Genomic DNA, 25294 nt, shown 5'->3' on the forward strand with positions numbered 1-25294 from the left:
GGGTCTCAGGGAGAAGGTTATAGCCGCTCTTAGTACTCCAAGGTGAAGTTCAGAAACTAGGCAGAGAGGCCAAGCGCACGCGAGTTTGAAGAAAGCATCGGTACAGGCTGGAACGTCTCAGAAATCACCTTGAAAGGTGTCAAGCATCTCCGCGTGTGCTCCCAGCAGGGCACGTTGGAAGCCGTCCGGGAACGTAGGACAGGGCTTCTTACTTTTCTCTACCCTCTGCGCTGGAAACTGATGAAATCATAGTCATTTTGGTCTTTTCTCGCAAAGTCTTGCTAAATAGTCGGCGTGTATGCAGCCCCCCCCCCTCCCTATTTAGGTCAACAACAACTTCTAGTATGAAGGTGAATGTCTGGGCTTTTTCTAGCCTGACACAAAAATGGAAAGACGGTTTTTCAAAGAGCACCCAGAAGGCGAGAACTCAGGCCCAGGTTTCTAGACACCCAGGGCTCGGGAGCACCTCTCGTCCCAGCGCAGGACTTCTCAAAGGGTGTGGCCTGCGCGAACCAGGGCCCCAGGGTTTTGATAGACGCTGAGTCCCTGGGATCCCAACCCTACTGACTATAATCTCTGCATGGGGGGAAAGAAAATCTATCTGAAGGTACAACCGCATGAAATAAACTGTTCATATGTAGATTTTACAACGAAGAAAACCCTCCTATTTAACATTCCTCCAGCTGACTCCCCTGCTCATCAGTCTGCTCGTGGGGGCCTTGCTGTGCTGGTCCCTTGGACTTGAGGGACAAAGGAGAGGAGATCCCAGCAGGATCCCAGCAGGATCCCAGAGGAGATGACCAGGCTCATCTTTGGGGATGGGATCTTTTGGAGTCGGCTGAAATCAGGAGTGCCGGAGCTCTCTCAAAGTGACCTGGGGCTTTGGTTTAGGATCTGGGGACACAGGTCACTTGCAGGCTGATCATTTCTGCTCTGCACCCGGCTGCCACGCGCACCTGGGTCGGCTGCCAGGCCTTGGGCGGAGGGGGGGGGGAGGACTTAGGAGGCGTGGGGGCGGGCTCCTCTGCAACTCGAGCGGGGCGGAGATGCTGGAGAGGAGGAGGGAAAGTGGGGGGGTCTGTCTCCCCCCACCTCCCTCCCCCGAGGCCACCTTCGGCTTTATAATTGGCTCGCACTGCTGTTCCATTTTTCTTATCTGATCCCGGGCGAGCTGCGAGGAGGGGATAGCTCTGTAGGGGAGGAGGCGGCGGGAGAGGGACAAGGAGAGGACAGAGTGAGCGACAGGAAGGAGAAGGTAATTAAGAAAGGGTACTCCGAGAGAAGTGAGCCAGGGCAGTGGTCCGCTAAGAACCAACCGGCGGCAAACCCTCCCTAGGCGCCAAGAGGTCCCAACCTGGGCTGGAAAGTTGCCCTGCACAGGTCAGTCCGCCTTTCTTTACTGTTCTGTGGTTCGGCTTTGCAAAGTCTATAGGTGAAGAAAGAAAGTTAGAGAAAGTGAGCCACCTGTAGACGAATGCTGCTTCCAGAACGGCCCGCCGCACGTGTGCTCACGGGACAGCCTGGGAACCTTAGGGGTGAGATAGGAGATGCACACAGATAGATGCCTCTCTGGGACCACGGGGCAGAGAGTTTGCAAGGCGCTGGGTGACCGGTGAGCGGAGAGCGAAGGAATCTTCCGTTTCTCTCTGGGGATTTCCCCATGAAGTCTGGGTGCGGTGGGCGCTGGGCAGGAACTAGCTGCATTTGGCTGCTCTACTGCAGTGGTGGCGCGGGAGTGATCTTTTGACAGGGGCTTAGGGATTTGGTTGGAAGCCCTGTGTGTGTATAAAACACTACGCTGTTTAGATTCTATTTGGTAGTGGTTTTGGGAGACTTGTCAGTGGAGACAACTTACCCAGGTATTCCTGCACATGCTAGCAGCTTTGGGCCAGGCGCTGAACAGAAAGGGGAACAGTCAGGCAGAGCTCATAGAGGGTAGAGGGCTACCACGCTCCTTGGGTTGCTGCTAAGATGCTTCGTGAACCTTCTTAATTTTCCTTTTATTTTTGCGAACTCCTCTCTACGTCTCCTTGCGCTCCGCCTCTGGGCATCCGAGGCATCTGCAGAAGCTGGGCTTTGCCATCCAGTGTGCACAGGCAGGGGCAGGGCGAGGTTACGTCATTAGGGTAGCCTTAGTGACTGGCCAACGTTTGGAGTTATGCAGACTTGGTGCTGAGTTCCTGTGGGCTCGGTGGGAAGCTAGTTTTGCTGCTGGAGAGCTCAGGGTTGCTTAGCTTAGGTCCAGGAGAGCTTTCAACTTGCCACGAAGAGCACCCCTGAAGAAGCTTGCATGCAGTTCCCACAGGAGTCTGGATCCCCACTGGCCTCATCTCCCCTCCATCCTCCACCCTTACCCCTCCTCCGCCCGAAAATGACTTCTAGAACTGTCTCGAGTCCCAAGAAAGATGTATTTATTTTTAGGCGGTGTCGTATGTAGTCCAGGCTGGTCTAAAATTTTCCTCGTAACTAAGGAAGGCCTTGAGCTCCCATTCCTTTTGTCTCCACCTCTCAAGAGCTGGGATGACAGGTGTGAGCCAACACCTGGCTTTAGACTCTGCTGGAAGATTTGGAGAGTTCCTGACTGGTAGCAGCAGTAGAGATGGGGTGGGGACAGGAGGGAGGGACATAGGAGTCAGCCTTCTGTGGCCTCACAGTAAAGAGAGATGAAACCGGAGTTGTCTCCATCCTCATTTGTTGGAGACCCTGGAATGCTGCTTCCATCAAGGGCCAAGAGGGCACTTCTTTATAGGATGAAGTAGCAAGCCGACTCAGGGTGGCTGAAATGAGGATACTGTTGCTGATGAGGGATCCAGCTCTGCATGCAGCCTTACTGTTACATTAGTGATGGGTAGGTGGGTGGACGGATAGACGAGATTTAGATTTGAGGTTAAGACAATAACGCAGATGGGCTTTATTTGAACCTGGGCTCAATGCCATTATTGGAGTAACTTTCTTTGGTGGGTTTTTGTTTGTTTTGTTATTTGTTTTATTGGAGCAGGTTGTCACTGTGTAGCTTTGGCTGTCCTGAAACTTCTTATCATATAGCCCAGATTGGCTTAGGACCATCTTTCATTAGCCCCTTAAGTGCTGGAATTACAGGCTTACACCACCTTGTCCGATTCTTTGTGTTTTAAACAGTTTTCTCGACGATCATTCCACACAGGATGCAGCCCACACATTCAGAATGTATAATTCAAAAGCTTTTAGTATATCTAGAGAGGGCAGTCAACATTACAAATTAAGAATGATTTTAGGTGCCTGGAGACATGGCTTAGTGGCTAAGAGCACCCATTGCTCTTTCAGAGGGTCTGAGTTTGCCTCCCAGCAGGGAAATCTGGTGCCTTACAGTCACCTGTAACTCCAACTCCAAAGGATCTGACAGTCTCTTTTGGTCTTCATGGGCACTTGCACACACACGCACACACACACACACACACACACACACACACACACACCTGCACACTCCATAGCACACACCCCACATATACACTCATTCCCACACCCACACATATTTGCACACACATACACATCCCCAACACATCACATCTACACTCACAGATACACACACATACATATCCCCCCACAGCCACACACATTCCCTACAAACTCACACACCAATACACACCCACACTCATCACCCCATATCCACACACACACACATTCCCAACACACCACATACACACACACATCCCCCTACATATCCACACCTCCACACACACACCTCCCCACACATCACATCCCCACACACTGCGTCCCCCACAAGCACACATGTACCCCCAACACTATATACACATATTTTAAATTCTAAAAAGAGATGGAATGCTTTTAGAATTTCCAAAAGAAAACCTACACCTATGGTCAGTAACTCCCAATCTTTTTGGCCTATCACCCCACTTCTGGGCATTTCATATAAATGGAGCTTTTATATGGCCCTTTGTGATTGATTTCTTTTCACCCACTGAGATATCTTTAGGTTTTATCCATGGTGCATAGGGTATCTTCTTAGTCTTTTAATAGACACTGGGCACACTCTCCTTCTGCTTGAGGAACTCTGAACCAGAACAACCCCGAATCTCCACTGCAGCCCTGACCTCCTCCAGGTCCCTTGGAAAGGACAGGAGCCACCCTTGTGAGGCCTCTTAATAATTAATTCTCTGGGCAGGGTTCCTTGGAACCTGCCAGTGTTCCTGGAGTAGTTTGGATGGCTCCCAGGCTTCAGGATGGATGGGAGGAGCTCTTTGGCCCAGATCCTGGTGCTCTGACAGTCCAGCTGAATTTTGCAGAGAAGTCTCTGGCCTTCCATGCCTTCCAGAACCACTGGGGGCTGAGCAAATGAGAGGATTAATGTGCAACTCTGGGAAGCCCCTAACTTACTAGAAAGACCCCACAGGGCACACTCCCTTCAGATCTCACTTCCCACCGTCCCCTACTAAGATGCACGGAGATCGCTTCTCTTTTGTTTTGCCGCCTTTTCTTTTCTTCTGGCCTGGTTGCAGTTGACATCTCCGTGGAGATGTGACTTCAGCTCCTTTGGAGTCACTCTCAGTCAAACTCAGCCAAATGACCTCTGCTTCCCTGGAACGCAGAGCAAAAGCGACGGTTTCTTTAAGTCTTCTTGAATCGCTGCACACTGGGGCTGCGCCGTGAGCACCACTGAGCTAACACACTGTGATTACAGCATCGGTGCAGGACACTCTAGACGATCGCCCTAGGGACAGGCGGCTGGGGCGGGGATGTCAGGAAGCAAGTTTAAAGGGAAGCGATAAAAGTTTACGTTTGTTGTGGAAAATACGCGCCCGATAGTGCTGGATGTCAAGGAAGCAATCATTGTCTTTTACTCCATATAAGTAAATAAACAGTGGCAGGGGTCCAGTCACTCTTTTATACACTGAACTCCGAGTGTAGGCTGCTGCTTGTTCTCACGGGGATAATGATCCCTGTGCGTTGTTTATCTGTCTCTGTTAGAAGCTGTGCTACTCAGCTTTTAGTCACCAAAACAAAATAATTGAGATAATTATAATGAAGGAAGATGTGCTTTGGCTCATGGCTGAGGAGGTCTTGTCCATGATGAGTTGCCTCTGACGCTCTGACGCTCTGGGCCCGTGGCCCGCAGTACATCAAAATTGTAGCACACAGTGAAGCGAGGTCATTTCCATTGTGAACCAGGGAGTGAAAGGAGAGAAGGGGAAAGGGGCTTTCTGAGAAGCCTTTCTGTAGACCCCTCGTATAATTTCTACCGCCTCCCAAAGGGTCAAGCCTTTAATACATTGGTCCTTTGGGTGACATTTATAACCCAGACTATAGCAGAGATACTGGCACATTCCGGTATCTCTTCCTTTCTCTGTAAAAAAGTACACTATCTTCTCATTATATTGGGACGTAAATGCGATTTCCCTTTTTGGGACAAGGCCCCTGAGCTCCAGGGAAATATGGCCTCCTCTGAGGTCACAAATCTAGCAAGTGACAGGGAAATTATTAGAGAAAAGGCCAGTGGAGCCCGCAGTGTCTGTACCACCCTGGGTACTTTTTCTTCCAGTTTCTCTGCTGGGGGAGGCCCTAGGACGTGTGTCTGGAACTGGAGTGGGTGATGTAAGCTGAGGTCACCTGCCCTGGTGCTGAAGCAGGCAGAGGACGGGAGGCAGAGGGATCTAGGGGCCGCTTAGGACCGAGCTTAAGAGTCTGGTTGACAAAAGTCGTTTCTTCTTTCTCCTGCTTCATTCTCTTCTCTTTTTTCCCTCTTGAAAAGGTCCACAGTCTTCTTTTTTTTGGGGGGGGGGGCTCCTTTGTTTTGTGGGAATCATGACGAGGAAGGCACGTCTGTGGGGCGTTATGAGAGGCAAGAGTACAAGCCGGAGTATGGAGCCCAGAGACCCAAATTCCACCAAGGTTGAAAGCACCCTGCAACCCTTCCCCTTTTTCCTTCCCACCTTCCCCTTAAGTGTTGTGTATGAACGTGCATGTTCGGGTGTGTGGGTGTACATCTGCCATGCACCCATGTGGAGGTCAGAGGACAACTTTCTGGAGTTAGTCCCTCCTTTTACTGTCCGTCCTGGGGCTTGAACTCAGGTCACCAGGTTTACACGGCACATACATTCACCTGTTGCGCAATCTTGCTTCCACTCTCCTGCCCCCACAGAGTTTCACTGTGTAGCTCAGCTGCCGCCGCCTATGTAGTTATTGCTGGCCTCGAACTCACAACAGCCCTCTTGTCTCAGCCTCCCGTGTGCTGGGAATACCGGCATCAGCCACCATGCCTGGTTCTTAGATCAGTTCTCTCTCAGCTTGCATTTTTCTGTTAGTGGCTACTCCAATTGCCCTGGCAGATGTCCCTAACTTGAAATGTTTAGGGAGTTGTATTCAGATTCTTCTCCAAGATTTTCCTTGAGCAGAAGGAGGCTAGCCTTTGCTAAATCCATCAGAATGACGTAGGGCAGGTCTGGGTGGGCAGTCAGGAGACACATTCGTGAAGAGATATGCTCCTGGATGGCTTTCTGCCTCTGCTTTTGTGGCGAGGAGCACACTGAATTGAGGTTAAAAAAATAGCCGGGCGGTGGTGGTGCACGCCTTTAATCCCAGCGCTCAGGAGGCAGAGGCAGGTGAATCTCTGTGAGTTCGAGGCCAGCCTGGTCTACAAGAGCTAGTTCCAGGGCAGCTAGGACTGTTACACAGAAAAGACCTGCCTCGAAAAACCAAAAACAAAAAGAGATTGTTTTTCTCTCCAGCCCAGCATCTTGCCTTGTATTGTCACTGTGCTAAATATTCAAGGTGCAGTGCTGCAAATGCATTTTTGAAAGCAGAAATGCAGTTAATAACTACGGTCCAATGATGAGCATATAGAGTGGAGAACAAAGGTTAGCATTGGAGGCGCCAGGGGGAAGCCTCGTGGCTCTCAGTGGGGAGACCAGGGAAGCCTCCTGAATGGAAGGTATCTAACAGGAGAAGTGGAGCTGGTCCGTGACTGAAAATGGCCATAGGCTGTGAGGAAGGTGGAGGAGCTCTGCAGTCCTTAAAAAGCCAGCTGAGAGGGAAGACGGAAGCCAGATGACGGGACATTCTTGTGTCAAGTAGCTGTCACTAACTTGCTGTGCTTCTGGAATGGCTCTGGCTTCCATCTCAAAATTTACATATCTAGTTTAAGAGTGTCAAGGCACTCCCCTTCTCCCCCCCCCCCCCCGTATGTGTGTGTGTGTGTGTGTGTGTGTGTGTGTGTGTGTGTAGATGGCATTCCTCAAGAACAGTCTACACTTATTTTTATTTGGGATGCGGTCTGTCATTGGCCCAGAGCTCACCAATTACATCAGTTTGGCTGGCTAGACACCTTCCAGTCTCTGTCTCCTCAGAACTGAGATTACAAGCACATGCTTGGCTTTCGTATGTGGGTTCAGGGGCTGGAACTGAGACCCTTCTGCTTGTGTGGCAAGCACTTCATCTATGTGACTATTTCTCCAACCCACAGAATGGCTGCGCTTCTGAGACTGGTTTGTACCGGCTCTTGTAGAGGCAGCTGACTGACTCACAACGCTGTTGCTAACCTCATAGGACGAATTAGCGAAAAGTGACCCCTCTGGGAAACCCTCTACTATGGGAGAAGAAAACTGCACTTTCATTTGGGTCATCTGCCCCTGCGGCTCACAACTGGCAGGTGACCGCTAATTTCAAGCCCTGGTTACCTGAAGCCAACTGTAATCCACGTACCATATTCACCTTCAAACTGTACATCCATTATCCCTAAACACTCAATGATAATTAATCAGTATTTATCGATTGCTTATTAAGCGTATTGAATTTGTTAAGCTGTGCTTTTAAATGTCATCCAGATGTCCTCTGGTGCCAATATCCAGAAAGGCAAAAAATTCTTAAGGCCACCAATCTAGCTGAGGAGCTGCTGTTCTCGGAGGCCTGGTTGATGGTGCCACCCATAAAACTGTTCTCAGCCTCAGGTGAGACTGATTTTTCTCAGTAAAGCATCCCTCATGAAGGATTCACTGTGAAGGTTAGCTTCACAGGTCAACTCAACACAGGCTAGAATCAGAGGAACTTACTGAGGGATTTTTATATCAGATTGGCCTGTACACATGCAAAGATTTGTCTTTTCTTGAGGTGTATAATTGTATAATACGCCTGTCTATGTGTGTATCCATGTTTGCATGTATGTGGGAACCTGTGTGTGTGTGTGTGTATTCACATGCACGTATGCATGTGTGTATGTAGGTCTAAAGTAGACTGTAGGCATTTTCCTTATCATTCTCTACCTTGGATATTGAAGTAGGGTCTCTAACTTGAACACAGATCTTGTGGCCTTAGCTATTCAATCTATTCAGCTTACTGTGGGGTTCCACTGTCTCTCCTTCTCCCCAAGATGGGATTAAAGGCCACTGTCATACCCTCTTACCCCGTTTGGGGGTGCTGGAACTCTTGTCCTTAAAATCGCCAACTGCTTTACCCCGTAAGCTTGAAGTCCATGTCTTAAACAAACAAACAAACAATGAGCAAAAAAAAAACAAGGGGCCGCGACAACAAATAAACAAAGAACCATGAACAAACAATATTGGAAAGATAGAGCTGAGGCGGACATCCTAAAAACCACTTTATACTGATCCCCCAAGTTGGAAAACTCACTCGGATTATGATCCCACACTTTACAGAAGAAGGTGAACTATTCTCAATGTTGGACTGTGAGTTTGCGTCAGTTCAAACCTTCTCTTTTCAGAAGGTGCGCCAAAGAACCCAGTTTTAGCTTCTGCATGAAGGCTCTTTAAATATAACACAGGAAGACATCTGTTACATACCTCTTATTCTGTTCTCTTGGGTCTAAACCATGCTCAAATATCCCCAATCTTTCAAAGCTGCTCTGCACAAACTTGTCCACAACTGCAAAGCCCTTTTTTTTCTCCCCTAAGAAGCCTGTGAATGGCTCTTGAGTCAGGTGGTCACATCGACAGAGAGCTGATCATTTCAACCTGCACAGAGTTCTTTCTGAGATTAAAAACTGGATAGGGATGTGTTCGGAACTGTCTACAGTAGTCCACACAAGCGAGTCCTGGCTGCCTTTGTAATTATCTGGATCTTCAGTTTTGGCTTCAACCTTTCTGCCAGGCTGGCCTTACACCCTTCCTATGGGGGAGATAGAAGGTTCTTTGTTTGCCTTCTTCCTTTAGCGTCTGCCCAAGTAGCAGAATCACTGTTTATCACTGTTTCCATTTCCTTTCCATTAACCTGGTGCCCAGGGGCCCAAATCAGAACTCTCTGAGTCTATCTGTGTATTATGGTGATCATCTTTCTTTTTAAATTAGTTTTTAAAAGGTAGTGTATAAGGCAATGGTTTTCAGCCTGGCATTTCCATACTGTTTTGTAACCCCACCCCCATACTCTTGCTGGTCTTCCTTCTTCCCCCCACCCTCCTGCCTTCATGTCGCATGTATTCTATTACCCTCTCTTCTCTCCTACTTATCCTCTTTATTTTTAGAGTTATTTTATGCATATGAGGGCTTTGCCTCCATCTATGTCTTTTGGGTGCTGGGAATCGAAGTTGATCCTTCACAAGAACAAGTGAGCTAACTCCCCAGCCTGAAAGTTTGTTTCTTTTTCTTTTTTTTCCTTTCTTTTCTTTTCTGAGACAGGGTATCTCTGTGTAGCCTTTGTTGTTGTAAAACTCACTTTGTTGACCAGACTAACACCAAACTCAGAGATCCGCCTGCCTCTTCCTCCTAAGTGCTGGGATTAAAGGCATGAGCCCCTACTTCCTAGCTCTTACCTACCATTCTTTTTTCTTTCTTTTTTTTTTTTTTTGATTTTTTGAGACAGGGTTTCTCTGTGGCTTTGGAGCCTGTCCTGGAACTAGCTCTTGTAGACCAGGCTGGCCTCGAACTCACAGAGATCCACCTGTCTCTTCCTCCCGAGTGCTGGGATTAAAGGTGTGCGCCACCACCACCCAGCTTTACCTACCATTCTTAAGACATCATTTCCCACTTCACGGTTGCCTCTCTGGGTTTATGATCCATCCTCCATCCTCCACACACATATATGAAAATTAAAACTAAATTTTAGCCAAGGACTCTACTTTGGTTAGATAGCAAGGACTCTCAATGAGTGTTGGGATGATAATTCCAGTGTCATAAATAGCTGTCTCTCTCTCACAGCCTGGGTCACCAGCATCTGTGTACCAAGTGGCTAAGAACAATTCTGTGTAAGTTTGTAAGTAATTATACAGCATCTGTCTTTCGAGGTCTAAGGTGCTTGTTTATTGGAGTATTTTCTTTGATTTTTTTCTGCAAATGTCATGACTTCATTTTTCAAAGACAGACATTATCGTACATATATCATTGAAGAAGAACATAGAATGTCTGGCATGCCACCTGGCTTGTGCTAATGTTCCATGCCACTTCATACTTCTGTTAGCTTAGCAATCTTCTTCTATAATGGAATTGTAAGGGAGCTCCCTAAGAGGAACATACAGTGTGATGTTGTCTACCTTCTTTAGCGCCAAGGACTCTACTTTGGTTAGATAGCAAGGACTCTCAATGAGTGTTGGGATGATAATTCCAGTGTCATAAATAGCTGTCTCTCTCTCACAGCCTGGGTCACCAGCATCTGTGTACCAAGTGGCTAAGAACAATTCTGTGTAAGTTTGTAAGGTTTATAAACAACGATTGGTGGGAATACTTTTCAAGATTTGGTTGTGTATATGTGTAAGTTTTGGCAAGAGATATAACTGTTGAATAAACATTTGAAGGACTTTTTGATAAAACCAGCTGTGTGCCGAGCTGAGAATTCTTTGAATGCCTGTAAGCACTGGCTAATGGCTTCACTTGAGTCTTTGCTCTTTATTAAACTTAACTGCACAAATGAGATTTGATTAAAAAAATACACAAGCTAGAATCAGGCTGAATTAGCACTGATGGGACTGGTTTAAAGCTGTTTGTCAGGTTATGATGGTGCTTTGACCACACTTATGCAATGCAATATCATCTCTCCTCAGATTTGATTGGTGTCTTCTGCTTTCAGAATTAAGTAGCCATCTCTGCCATGGCATGTTTGAGAAGAAGGAAAAGAAGAAAAGAAATATCAAAGCAGAGTTATTTGTTTATTCAGACTCTCAGGCAAAGTTTCAACAAAAGAAACTTTGACATTTTTTGGGTAAATGTTAAAATATCTCATGGCACTTAAATAGAAATTGAGACTTTTCTTGTCTCCACTTCTCTGTCCAGAAGTTTGGTGACTTGGCAGAAAAGCGTGGGAAAATTAAGATTCTACTTCTCCCGACATGCTGTTGCTAATCCTAATTTAAAGCAAACAACAAAAAGAATTTAAAAACAGTCTCTGTATACTGCTTTATCTTCAGTCTAATAACTTAGACTGTTTATGCCCAGACTAATGAAGGAGTGCAGTAGGTACTTAATTAGCCACAGCGTTTGAAATATATTCACTTCCAATGCTACATGTTAGTTATTGTTATGCAACACCAGGGCACAGGAATTGCAATGCAATTGCAATTGGTAAAAAATATACAAAAAGGCTCTTGCCCTGATACGACTGGGGAAGGGATCTTTTCTTCCTATGTTAGAATAGACTCACACGATCCGATGCACACAGTCTGGTATTAAAGAGCCTATGGGACAGATGTGGTCTGTTTCCTTGACTTGTTTACTTGAAGCCTAGGATTGTCATGTTTGGGAAGGAATTCTTAGAATGAATATATCTCATTTGGGAAAGATTTTGCCACTATATTTTTTTTTTTGTGTGTGTGTGTGATGGGCAGATCCATGGATGATTAGTTGATTGAGGGAAATATTAATCCGAAGAGAATGAGGCTGTCTATTGGAATCTTCTCAAGTCCTTGTACTTAAGGGCTGCTCAATCCCTTTGGATTATTTAACTAACCTGTAATAAATTAATTCAACTTCAAATGCTATGCAGATAATACCACTGAACATTCTGCCTTTTCTATGATTTCTTTATGAGTGAATTACACAAAGAAAATAGTTATATGTTCTTATATATTCTTTCAGATATGCATTATCATTCTGATATAAAACCAGAATAGTGAGTTTGAAGTGTGGATAAGTTATATTATGTTAACAGCTTAGAGCATTATGGCTTATTATTAAGTCTGAAGACAAAGCCTTCTATAGCTCAGACTACTCTCAAACCTGTCCTGTAGCAGTGCTCAGCCTTGAATACCTGGTTTTCCAGCCTCTGCGTCCCAAGTGCTGGCATCACAGGCTGGCACTGCCACACCAAGAAAGATTTGTTTTATTGCCTTCACTGTAGTATCTTGGACTAAAAGAGAAACGAAAGCTTATGTGATGCTGTCAAAACGTGTCAAACAGTGGGAAAGAAAGGATAACGTTGTACTGATGAAGGATTAGACAAAACAATGGGTGAACAACAAAGAAAGACATTTGCTATCCAACAACAGTTAAAACAGAAAGCAGCCATTAATGACAAATACAGAAATAAGCTGGAAAAAAAAAAGGCAATAGGCTTGACAATTTTTTCAAAACTTCAAATTGGGCAAATCCTTAGCCTGTGAATTTTGTGTTGGAAACATACTGATTTAGTCCTTATAAATGGAAAAGAAACAGTCGGAACTGAGATAATGCGACAGCGTGTGAGTAAAACAAAAATATATGAAAATCTAGATATGTAAAGAAAAAATTATGGGGAAATATCCCAGCCAGAGCCAAGAAGTATAAAATTCAACTAGATCTAAAGCAAGTGAAAAGGAGAGCAGGGAAAAGTTGTGCATGAATCAGCATCAAGGAGGGAAAGGATCACTGAACAGGACAAAGGTGATAACAGGACACTTTCTAGTTTTCCTTAAAAAGCTAGAAAAATCCGCTGGGCGGTGGTGGCGCACGCCTTTAATCCCAGCACTCGGGAGGCAGAGGCAGGCGGATCTCTGTGAGTTCGAGGCCAGCCTGGTCTACAAGAGCTAGTTCCAGGACAGGCTCCAAAGCCACAGAGAAACCCTGTCTCGAAAAACAAAACAAAAACAAAACAAAACAAAAAAAAGCTAGAAAAATCTTGACACCAAGATTTCTTAAGCAAACCCTAAGTCAACCTTGGTTATTGACGTAGCTTGAAAATTCAGCTGTGCGCATTGGAATTAGTGTTAAAACAACACCAAACTAGTACAAGAAGATACACGAGCCTGGGGGGAAGCTCCTCGGAGGAGACTTTGCACTGGGGGTGCCTGATTGGCAGCCGTTGAAAGAGGTTCTGTGGTAAGCCAGTGCACCAGTGGGCGGCAAGAATTCAGTCCAGGACGAGATTCTGGCACCAGAACTCTGCAGGAGGCTCACACAGATGGACAGAATCTTGGGATCCTTGAGATGAAGCATTGCCCAAGTCTTGCATCATGGGGACCTGGTTTAGTCTTCAAAACCTTGGATGCAAAGCCACTGTTATAGGAATTTGGATAAAGCAATTAGTAGCAAAGGGCTAGTTCCCGAGTGGCGGTGCAAGCTGAGACTGTCTCCTGGATCTCCTTTAGTGTGTTGTGCAATCCTAGGAGAAGCCACTCTGGCAGCACGTGACACTGCTTCAGGAGAGCAGAGGGTGCTCGGGATGCAACTAAATGATTTTGTTTGTGTGATCACCAAAGTATTCCTGCATTGTGGGAAGCATGCAAGAAGCAGTCCCCTACAGTATTTTCAGTGAGGGTAAGGGCCCCAATATTAGCATCGCATCCCATCTGTCCCCGGGACTGGAGGAGCTGACGCCCACTCTAAAGCTCTTCTGAGACAGTGATTCAAGCAGGAAGATTCCTCCTTTATCCTCAGTCCCCCGATGAAAAGGCCTCCATCTGGAAGGCTCCAGAATAGATCACAAAGAAGAATGACCCTGGAGCGCTCTGGAAGAAGCCAGAAAAGCGAGATGAGATCTATGCCTCTGAGATGGGAAGAAAATCCCTAGATTAGCCCTGACTCAGATCCAAGTGAGCCTGACGTTCCTCATCCAGCAAAACTTAGCAGACCGTTTGTGGCTGCCACTAACAAGGCCGCGTCCCAGGTCTTCCCACGAATGAGGCTAGAGCCTAACCTTAGGAAGCTCCTCTAAGGATGTCATGGGCCTTTAGTGTCAGTAGTTAGTGTCATGGCTGCCCCCATCTCTTACCTATCTATGGTATTTATAGCCTTGGAGAGGACTAAGTCTCCTAGGGACCTTATCTCTCACTCGATGAAGTTTTTCCAGCGCTGATGAAAAATGATCTCTCGTCCCTGCCTCTAGCCTACAGCTTGGTTGTTATGTGCCTTGATAGATTAGGTCTGTTCCAAAGACTGAGCTAGTCTTCAGAAGCAGAGCATTCGGGCCTGGAAGAAGGATCATGAGATCAATTTAAGGCATTTGGGACTGAGTAAGCAGCATGTGTTCTATTAAACACTTACGTGCCATAGTCTCTGGCCCAGCTCTGTAAACCAGGGGACATAAAGGGCAACTTAGTGTATTCCTGCTCCACCAGGGATTTTATCCAGATGTCCCGCTATCAAAGGCCTCTAAGTAGAAATATTGGAGGTGTTTATATAAACCTGGCATGGTGGCTCACACCTGTATCACTGGCACTTGGGAGGATTAGGAAAGAGAATCAAAGTCAGCCTGGGCTTCTCGGGGAGAGCTAGAAAAGAAATATGCTTAAACTATTGGCCAAGCAGTATTGCAAATAATAATTTTAGTAGAGCCGTGTAGTTATGAAGTCATCACCACAAATACATTTTAAAATAGCGTCCATTTTTTAGTTAGTATATGGAATTATGGGCATCGTTGTATAGTTTCATTCATAAATATCATGTATCCTGCTCACATTTGTACCCCTACTCCCATGTTTTTCTCACCTTTTCATAATGATCTTCCCGGCTCCCACACCCTGGAGTTGGTTTGTTTTTGATGGAGAATCTCACATAACCTCTCCTCCTGATCTCTCTAATTCTACTCCCTAAATGCTAGGATCACAGCCCTGAGCCCGCACTACTGTCTAAGAACCTCAACAACAACAGCACATGAAAGCGAACTGTACCTTACCCTAACTAGTAACCAGCGATATACTTAAGGTGAAATTTTGAAGTTTTGCTGGTAAAATTCAAACTTAGTCTATGCAATGTGAAAAAAAGAAGCATTAATTACAAGTGTATTTAACACATGAAATGAGATTAAAAAAGATGTAAAGGTAGTATTCATCTAGACTGTTGGATCATTATAAAACAATGTAGTGTGTGTGTGTGTGTGTTATGAGTAGCCCATTAGGCCTCGCAGTATGAAAAAAGTCCCTTCTTACCTGGAACTAAAAAGTTAACTAGAAATAAAATTTGGATTGAGAGAGGTCATTTTCCCTGTGACATTGAACAGCATGATGAAAAACATTTGGTCAGATGATTTAACTTAACCATCAAACAAACCCTAAACCCACTAAATAAAATTTAAAGGTTAAAAAACAACCTAGAAAAATGGTGTAAGTGATATCAGTTAAAATAAATAGTAGGTAAAAGTTTCTCACAATTCAGAAAAAAGTGTAAGACATGAATTTTGTTTAAAAAATTAAATAGCCAAAGAATGCCAAATATTGCATTAAAATGATAGTCAAGCTTTAAAAATTTTTTTTTTGATTTCTTTATTTTGTTTTATGGGTATGAGGGTTTTGCCTGCGTGCATACGTGTGCACCATGTGCCCCAAGAGGTCAGAAGAGGGCATCCAAAGTCTTGGAACTGGAGTGACTTATAGACATTTGTGAGCCACTATGTAGGTTCTGGGATTGCACCGAGATCCTCTACAAGATCAACAAGCTCTCTAAACCACTGAGTCATCTCCCCTGCCCCTAAGATAGTCCATCTTAATTGTTAGATGTTAATCTTAACTGTATTGAGACAATGTCCTGGAGACAATAAAACAACCGTTGGGTGTGTCTGTATGTTTCCAGACATAATTAGATCATGTGGACCTTGAGTTAATCAGTGGTTTAATACATTGGAACATTTAAAACTTAAATGGATGGCTGGGCGATGGTGGGAGTTCCTGCTTGGTGGGAGGAAGTGGGTTCCTGGGGTGTGTGCTTCGGTGCTCTGTCTTTCCCTGGAATTTTCCATTCATCCCCTTGCCCCCTTATTGGGGCTTTGTTGCTGTGATCAAGTTCTTCTGATTCGTCATCCTCTGTCTGTACTGGTTGACTGACACCTCTGAAACTCAGCAGAAATAATTTCTTTCTCTAAGTTATTCTGCCCCATGTTTTGTTTATAGCTGTGCAAAAGTGACTAAGCCCCACTGGCTACGGAAATCAAATGAAAACAAGACTCATAATCACACTTACTCTCAAATCAGACGACACACAACCCTTGGGACTGAAGGAGCGGTACAGCGTAGTCCTTCGGTGCCGGTGGGAGTGGGAAATCAGTGTAACTTTCCACACAACAATGTGTAATTAGCTTAAAAAACCCTTATCTTAGGGCGGGGTGGTGGCACGTGCCTGCAGTCCCACCCTTTTGGAGCCTGAAACAGGAAGATTATTAGTTCAAAGCCAACCTGGACTGAAGATTATTAATTCAAAACCAGCCTCTTGGGACCCTGTCTCAAAAGACAAAATAACACTTATATCTTCTTTTAACAAGCAGTTCCATGTTCTATGTCAAGCTGAAGCACACCAATCTCAGAAAGGATGTTGAGTGCAATGTTTATATATGTTTGAGAACTCTGGAAATAACCTAAAAATTTCAAATACTGACAAATAAATTGTGATCCTGTCACAAATGTATTAAAAAAGGACTTTTATTATCACCAGTAAATGTTTATACATCACTAAAGAAAGAAGAGCAAAAGTTTATAGTCTTATGTTTTCTTACAGTAAAACATTATTTTTGGTATCTGTGACACCTATTTTTATTTTTTTGCATTTAAAGTCCTGATTTTTCTTTACTTTTTACTGAAAACATTTTTATTTAATATGTTTTGATGTTCTTCTCCTACCCCACTTCCTCCCAGACCATCCCTATTTCCCTACCTGCCAAAGTTTATGTTCTTCTTTTCTTCTCTTTTAAAACAAACAAAAACAATGAAATACAGGTACACTTCCTTCCACAAGATGAAAATGCAAACAAGAAACCAATAAGATAAAAAAAATGCCCTCAGCATAATGAGACAAGAAGTCCACAAAAGTATCAATGAGTTTGTTTTGCCTTGGTCAGCTACTCTTGGACTTGAGGGCCTGCCCTGAAAGTGTGATCCATATACTCAGGGAGACTCCATTGGAGAAAACGGATTTTTCTTTGCTAATGGTATCAGTTGCAGATAGCTTTTTGGCTGGGGCAGGGGGAAGCCTGTGTCTACACCCTCGAACCAATGAGGAGAGAGCTTCAGTGGAGACATTACCAGGTCAGGACTGTCTTCTGGAAATGTCTTGACTGCACATGGATATTGGAAGATTAGCCTGTTGTGGGCATTGGTGCTCTCTAGGCCGAGGGCCTGAACTAGACAGGGGGTAGTGATATTTCATTTGTATTTTAATAAATAAAGGTTGCCTGAAGATCAGAGAGTAAAACAGCTGCCCTGGTCAGCTTTACAGACCAGGCAGTGGTGACACACACCTTTAATCCCAGCACAAGAGAGGAATATAAGATGAGAGGAGACAGCTCTCAGACACAGTCTCATTCTGAGAATTCCTGGAGGCAGTATTGCCATTTCAGGCTGAGGTAGCGGTAAGAGCCAGTGGCTGGCTGTTTTGTTTTGATCTTGAGGTTGAACCCCAGTATCTGTCTTTGAGTTTTTATTAATTGTGCTACAACAGGGCAGGGAAAGTTGAATGAGAGCCAGCAGGCAGGAGGCAGGTGAGGAAATGGTGTGATGTAACTGTTTGGGTTCCTGACTAGACCTCCCTCCCAATGATGGACAGTAATCCGGAACTGTAAACTGAATAAACCCTTTCTTCATAAGCCGCCTTTGGTCAGGATATTTTATCACCAAACCAGAAATGACATGTACTGAGTTGAGTTTTGATGTAACTGCACTTCCTTGTGCACCGGGGATTGTATTACACCAGAACAAGTTTTTTTTCCAAATTATATTGTGTTTAAATAAACTAGCAATACACTGCCTGGCATCAGACTCCCTGAAGCTTGATCAAGATTGAGAAAGTGAATCTAAACTAGGTTTTTTAAAACTCTCCACGGTTCTTTCCCCTGCCTACACCTTCAGGGTGCTCCTCAATATGTCAAAACTATTTCACAGAGCATACACACACCACAAATTATTTACTATTTATCTGAAATTGAAATGGAAAGAGAGCCCTGTGTTTTGTGCCTGTGTGGTTTAAACCTGGAAAGTTTATCTTATACACTGTATTTATATGTATTTTTTTTGGAGGGGGTGGTGGTTTCAAGATAAGGTTTCTCTATGTGGCTTTGGAGTCTGTCCTGGAACTCTGCCTGTTGACTAGGCTGGCCTCGAACTCATGGAGATCCACCTGCCTCTGCCTCCCAAGTGCTGGGATTAAAGGCGTGCACCACCATCGCCTGTATTTATATTTATCTTATACTCTTTGCATTGTTAAGTTGCCTTTGCTCTTCTGAGCAAATTTTATATAATAAATGGAGGAGAAAGTAAGTGAATGGATAGATGACTGAAGATGCCCTAGCAGAAGAAGGCTTTTGAGACATCTTTTTACAGTTTTTAAAAGCACATTTAAATTGTATATAAAGAGATTTTTATTATGATGTTTTCATAACCGTACCCATTTCAATCACCTTTACATCCCATTACACTCTCTGATCCCTTCCCCACTCCAACTGATCTCCTTCTACCCAATTAGTCCCCTTTTGCAATCATGTCTTGTGAATAATTAACCAATTAGTTTAATCATGACTACTTACAAGAGCACAGGTGGGGGGGGTTATTTATAGGCACACGGATATCTTGCCAGGGGCTACACGAATGTTGCCTTAATCTCTTAAGAATTTCCCCAGTGTAATAATTCAAAAATAGAATTGTGGTCAATAGACTGGCCTTTTACATTAATACCAAGTAGAGCTCCTTTCTCCCCTCCCTCCATCCCTTCTCTCCATCTTTCCGCCCCCCTTTTCCTCTGCCTTCTTCCCTTCTCTACATTCCCCCTCCTTCCTCTATTTTTGTACGTCGTCTTTCACTAACACAAAAAAAAGAGAGATCTGGAAGAGTTTCAGATTCGTGTATATTAGAAAATGAGAGAGCGGCAAGAAAAGATCAAAGGGCTGGAGATTATTCAACCCATGAAGGGAAAATGGAGCAGTGATCTCATATTAGCAAGCTCTCTTTGATCACCGGTAGAAAGGTAGAACTCATTTGTGCTCTGGAGGTGATGGAAGGCGACGGGCGAGGTGGTACAGGACGGACACGCGACTGGGAAAGACCCTGTTTCAGCCAGACTAGCCAATCCACATAATGCTTACCGAAGAGACACAGTACAGCCGAGCCGCTCACCCCATTCTAATGCCCCCACCTCTCTTTCTTTTTCTTTAAAGTTTTGCTTTAGTGAAAAAAATTGTTTTTTTCATAAAATATGTTTTAATCATGTTTTCCCTCTCCCAGTTCATCCTACGTACTCCCCACCTCCCTCTCCACCAAAATGTATGTTTTTCCCTCTTTCTTTGCAAAAGCCAACACACACACACACACAAACACACACACCTCCATAAAAACAAATCAAAATAAACAAGCAAGAAAAATCTACAAAATTAACAGTTTGAAATCTTTCTTGTGTTGGCCAACCACTCCTGGGCATGGGACCTGCCCTGAAACTCCATCGGAGAAAACTGATTTTTCTTTGTCAGCAGTTATTGATTACAGATAGCTTCTTGGTTATGGGTAGAACTCTGTGACCATTGGCTCCTCCCTCCCCCTTCTTCCTCCTCCTCCTCCTCCTCCTCCTCCTCCTCCTCCTCCTCCTCTTCCTCCTTTTCTGAGGCAGGGTCTCATTATGTAGCCCTGCCTGGTCTGAAACTTACTATGTAGACAGGCAATCCTTGAGCCTATAGAGATATGCCTGCCTTTGCCCCCTGAGTCCTGGAATTAAAGGTATACGCCACCACACCCAGCTCTTCCTATTACCTACAATATAGAATTTTCCGGGGGAAAAGAGCATTCTTCTGTCAGTTTGTATTTGAGAATGAGATACTCAGCACTGTAGGGAGTTAATTACTTTCTGACAGTTCTAAGCCACAGTGGTCCTTTTGCTTCTCCTGGGTGACGACACAGACTTATTTTCCATCCTCTCTCTGTTTCCAGGCAGCTGTTGCACCTCATGTAAAAGGCAGAAAGTAAGATGAAGATTTTTCAGCGTGAGATGCGGTTCTGGCTGCTTCTGGCTTTTTTGGCGGTTGCTTACTTCTGCACCATCGTCCGGAGTCAAGGTAACTGAAAGACCTGGGAGCCGGTCTCTTGGGTTCTCCATCCTCACTATCTTTTTGTTGGTTCACCTGTCTTCCCAGGCAGGAAATACGTCAGCTTTTATTCATTTTTACCAACTATTTACAATGTAGCAATGGAACAAACCATACAGGGTTACCATGTCACCAGAAACTGGGCATAGCCATTATGGAGAAGCTGATTGAAGAGAGGGTGCTGGAAGGCCATCAGAGATGAATCTGTGAAAATCAAATCTGCATGTTGCCAGGTCAGCTAGGTTAATAAATAGCAATAGATTCTACGTATGTGTGTATCGTATCCCCATCTATTCCCCATAGAGTCTATAATATATTTTATTTTTTGGAGACCTAGACTCCTGTGTAGCCTTGGCTTGCCTGGAACTCTCTCTATATACCATGCTGGCCTATAATTTACAGAGACTCACCCTCCTCTGTCTCCTGAGTTCTGGTTGTCATACCTGGGACCTATAGTATATTTATATCACTTTAAGTTTCATTCCTTTTTTTTTTAGTTCTTTCCTTAAAACTGAGTACAGTTTAAGATTGTTAATTGTCTAGTAGAGGTTTCCACTATGTGACTTTATTTTGGCCTTTTGGAAAAAAAAGAGTTTGTGAAATCTACTCTTTATATTAGCAAGATATGTACTGTTTCAAACCCCTTTTCTTCTAAGTCTGTAGTTGACAAACTACCATCCATGGGCTCAATCTGGCCCACTATCTGTTTGGATAAACTTGTATTATATGCACATTTGTTTACATATTGTGTATGGCTGCTTTTACGTTCGGGTGGCAGAAGATACTGCTGTCTGGCCTTTTACACAGAATTGTGCTATCCATGAAGTCAGTGCACATCACACACAGGATGAATGCCTCTTTAACTAGACAAACACACGTTTCTGCAGGAGCTTAACTGCCACCTCTGAAATATCCATCACTAGAGCAAAATGCATGAAGGCAATGAGGTAGTTTTAGGAATGTTAATGTCTCATATCTGCAATTGGCTGCAAAAATCAAATGCATGAACCACCACACCCTGCTTCTTCAAAGCAAGGCACACCTGTTTGAAAAGGAATGGAACTCGGCAAGTTCAAATAGCTGTCGTGCACCTGGGATTGACGACTGTATTTTCATCTACTTCATCGAACACATAGTGAACAGCTGAGACAGATTCTGCTTGTCCTATGTACACTGGCAAAAGAAGGTTTTTGGAGGCAACTTACTCCCTGAACTCCACGATGCAAGACCCAGGTCCAAACGAAGCAAGTCATGAAAACATTCAGCAGTGCCATCCCGATTTTGGTTAATTTAGAACCTGCATTTGTGGATTGGAGTAGACATCTCTATGCAGTATCTTCAAGGATGAACTACCAGATCCACCTTGTGAGCCAGATTCTGCTTCAGATGAACAGTTAAGGGGCATCTTTTATGTGCCTGTGATTCACGAGCTCTGCTGAGTAAGACAGTTTTTTTCTTCATCAAGAAGTTTCCTGGCCACTAGATGGAAGTACTAACGGATAATCACAGTGCATGTCCCATGGGACCGTAACAAAAAAGCAAAGGCCAGAAACCAAACAGACATTTAAGCTGTTGCTAATTTTCAAATAATTTTATTTTGTAGAGATGATAATGTTGGTAACAGCACTACCTGTGCTTGTGACTCATATGAATTTCAGGCATAGGCATAATTAAGAAGGTCTGGCTGCTAAAATATCCAATTGTTCCTAAACTGGGCATTGGTGTCTGAAGCAGGAGATGTGGCTGAAGGGAAAAGCGTGGATGCAGGAACCAGTGGTAGAAGGGATGAGTAAGCAGAGATGGTTTGCTGAGTAAGTGTGCAGGCAGGCAGAAGAGAGGGAGGGGATGCACAAGGTGATGCGGAAACTCCTTGGCTGAGACCTGAGTGGATGGGACATTTGGCTCTGTTCCTTGTGTTGTTACTGCTTCCATATGTTTGGTTACAAGAGAAGGTTTGAATTTTAGAAGGCATTTATGTTGAATAGATTAACAGACAAAGGGGGAATTTTAAGTTCAAGATACTGAGTTCAACCTTAGACAAATATGTGGGGTTTTAGGTTTTGGGGAGACATACAGTTGGGCCTGGTAGGTACACAGTTAATGGAGTTTATAGGAAAAGTTTTAGGACAGGAGAGTTTTTACTTGAGTTGTATTGTACTTTATGGTTAGAACTAGAGACCTTTGGGGCCCTTGAGGTGTTACTAGAGAGGGGTAGCTCCACAGAAAGATGGCGATGAAGCCTGCAGAACAATCTCAGACAAGAGTTCAGTGGAAGAAAAATAGCTGATCAAAAGTATCCAATGAAGAAGAAAGAAGAGGAAGAGGAAGAGGATGAAATCAAGGAAACTCTAAAAAGAGTCCGGGAGCTCCAGTATCTGGAAGTGAAGGATGGAAGATTATGGCTGCATGCTAAGACAGCCAGGTTAGAAAAAACTTCAGATGTCACGTGGACTCTGGTGTCTGAAAATCCATGAGAACTTCCAGAAAGTTTATCTTATTTCTACCATGACCACTCAGTTACATGTTTTGAGCAAGGCAAAGACATGCAAATTGCTTTACTGTATTGATTTTATATTCTATGAGCTTCTATGAGTTGGCCATGTTTGACATGACCCTTAAAAGTCATAAAGACATTGTGAACCTCCTTTGAACAAAATTGAAAATATACAGACTGATAGATAGATAGATGATAGACAGACATACAGAAAGATGATAGATAGATAGATAGATAGATAGATAGATATAGATAGATAGATAGATAGAAGAGGCCTGAGAAGGAAGAGAGGAAACAGCAGAAAATTATTCATTGGATAAGCAGGTAGATTAGATTATAGAATAACATAAAATTGCCCTTCCTCCCATGGATTCCTATGGAAAGTTTGCCAACTTGTGTTCAAACAAAGCACAGTGCAACACAGTAAGACAAAGCACTCTGAGCTTTTGGTAACAAGCCTCAGTAAGAAGAAGATATAAGTGGATAGCCTTGCTCATTCCTCTTTGGGGTGAAACTCATGTATACACAAGTATTTTTTGTTGAGCCTAATCTCATGTCACCATGGAAGAGCTTGTTTGCTTCCTCTGCGCTCCCTGTGTGTGCTCCAAACAAAACTTTACACTTGATTTTGTCTATTTGAAAAGATTAGTATTTGAGCCGACACAGATTAACTTTTTAATGAAGCTCACTCAAGCATCTTCTGGAAGTTAAGGACAGCGTATATGATACAGAAAGCACGCCCTTTGTGCTTGTAGAGGGAAAAAAGACCCACATAGATTCTTGTTGTGTGAGATAAGAGCAATTATTTTTCTGTGACTCTTTACAGTGTTTCTGTCAATTCCACTTGCCCTTGCTTTGGCTCAAGTCCCAGTGCCTTCCAAAGGCAGGGGGGGGGGTGGGGGTTGGGGATAGGAGGGAGCTGACTTTGAAATCTAGAACTGTCTCTTAATTCGTATTTATTCTTTGCACTGTATTTCTCCCCAAAGGCAAAACTGTGTGCTTCATGTCTATCCAAGGGTTTTTTTTTTTTTTCGCGATTATCAGAATATTTATGCTTCTGTTGGCACTAGGTGTGATCTGACTTCTAACTGTCATGATGGGATGGTGGTCATGTGATCTACTTTTAAATTAAATTCAAGAGCTGACCTTTGCTGGACTTCGTTGTGCCATTTGCCTCTCATTTCGTTTTCTTGAGAAGGTCAATGGAAGCCTTGTCATTTTGGCTTCTAGACGACCATCTGCATTTCATAAACAGCACAGCCCATGCTCTCCCCACTGTTTTCCGCTGGCAGCTTAGAAACTTAGCTGTTGTCTAAAGAGATGCCGAGGACCAGGAACTCGCACAGTATTCAAAGGATAGCGGCCTACACAGGAACTCTTTTACATATCTACTGTCTAGCCTAGCAATCCCAATCGCTGTTAGCTTCTTTGCTCTCCTTGAGATGTCAGCACACTTGACATGCCAGCAGAGTCCACGGAACCGCTTAGGATTGGTTGGCTTAGATCAAAGCTCCCAGCTGCTTGCTGTCCTTTCTAGCCTCCTGGGTCCCAGGTAGCTTTTCTCACCGGTACAGTCATGCGAAAGCTTTTGAGTGATAAATGAAACCCACTGATTTGACTGAACTCAGAAATGCTGTTTCAAACTTCTAATTCGTATTTGTAATGTTTCTCATAGGTGATAAAATGCAGCTACACATAGATTTTTGCTTCTGAGTTGAAGACTTAGAAAAAGACTTTCTTTGTACGTTAACATGCTGAGCACTAAAAGAGCTGTTCTTGTGGTAAAATCGTGTTCTCCCATTAGCCAAACTTTTTCCATTGTCTCAAGTTGAAACTATGAAACTAATGCTTTTGTTGCGCTGTAAATGGCGCTCTCTACTTATACATGGTTAAGGATGAGTCTAAAGATGTTTTATTCTTGAGACGTGTCCTTCAGGGCTCACTGATTCCACATGCCTGGGTAGTTTGAGGATGGTGCCTCAGCTTGGGTTTCTGTTGCTGTGATAAACACCACAGACAAAAGCAACATTTCAGTTTGGAACTCTCGGGTCATTCCCTCATCACCGAGGGAAGGCGGGGCAGGTACCCAGGGCAGGAACCTGGAGGGAGGAGCTGATGCAGAAGTCATGGAGACGTGCTGCTTACTGGTTTGCTCCTCATGACTTGCTCAGCCTGCTTTATTATAGAACTCAGGACCATCAGCCCAAAGGTGGTACCACCCACTGTGAGTTGGGTCCTCTCACATCAATCATTAATCAAAAAAAATGCCTGATAGACCTTCCCATAGGCCAGTCTTATGAAAGCATGTTCTCAATTGAGAGCCCACCCTTCCCAAGTGACTGTCATTTGTGTCAAGTTGACAAAAAACTAACCAGGATGAGAATTAAATTTTTGTTCATCAAG

The 25294-nt window shown here is 44.2% G+C and overlaps 1 protein-coding gene across 3 annotated transcripts in view; it reads left to right on the plus strand.

Moving 5' to 3' along the window:
* Positions 1 to 1170: 1170 nt before the first annotated feature.
* Positions 1171 to 25294, plus strand: part of Col14a1 (collagen type XIV alpha 1 chain) — a 186503-nt gene continuing 162379 nt past the window's right edge. For all 3 annotated transcript variants that reach the window (XM_038343529.1, XM_038343530.1, XM_038343531.1), the window contains exons 1-2: positions 1171 to 1380; positions 20243 to 20367. In XM_038343529.1, coding sequence (XP_038199457.1) covers positions 20280 to 20367 — 88 coding nt within the window. In that variant the 5' untranslated portion in view covers positions 1171 to 1380; positions 20243 to 20279. The remainder of the gene's footprint in view (positions 1381 to 20242; positions 20368 to 25294) is intronic.

This window comes from Arvicola amphibius, chromosome 9 (genome assembly GCF_903992535.2).
Source record: "Arvicola amphibius chromosome 9, mArvAmp1.2, whole genome shotgun sequence".
NCBI classification, from domain to species: Eukaryota; Metazoa; Chordata; class Mammalia; order Rodentia; family Cricetidae; genus Arvicola; species Arvicola amphibius.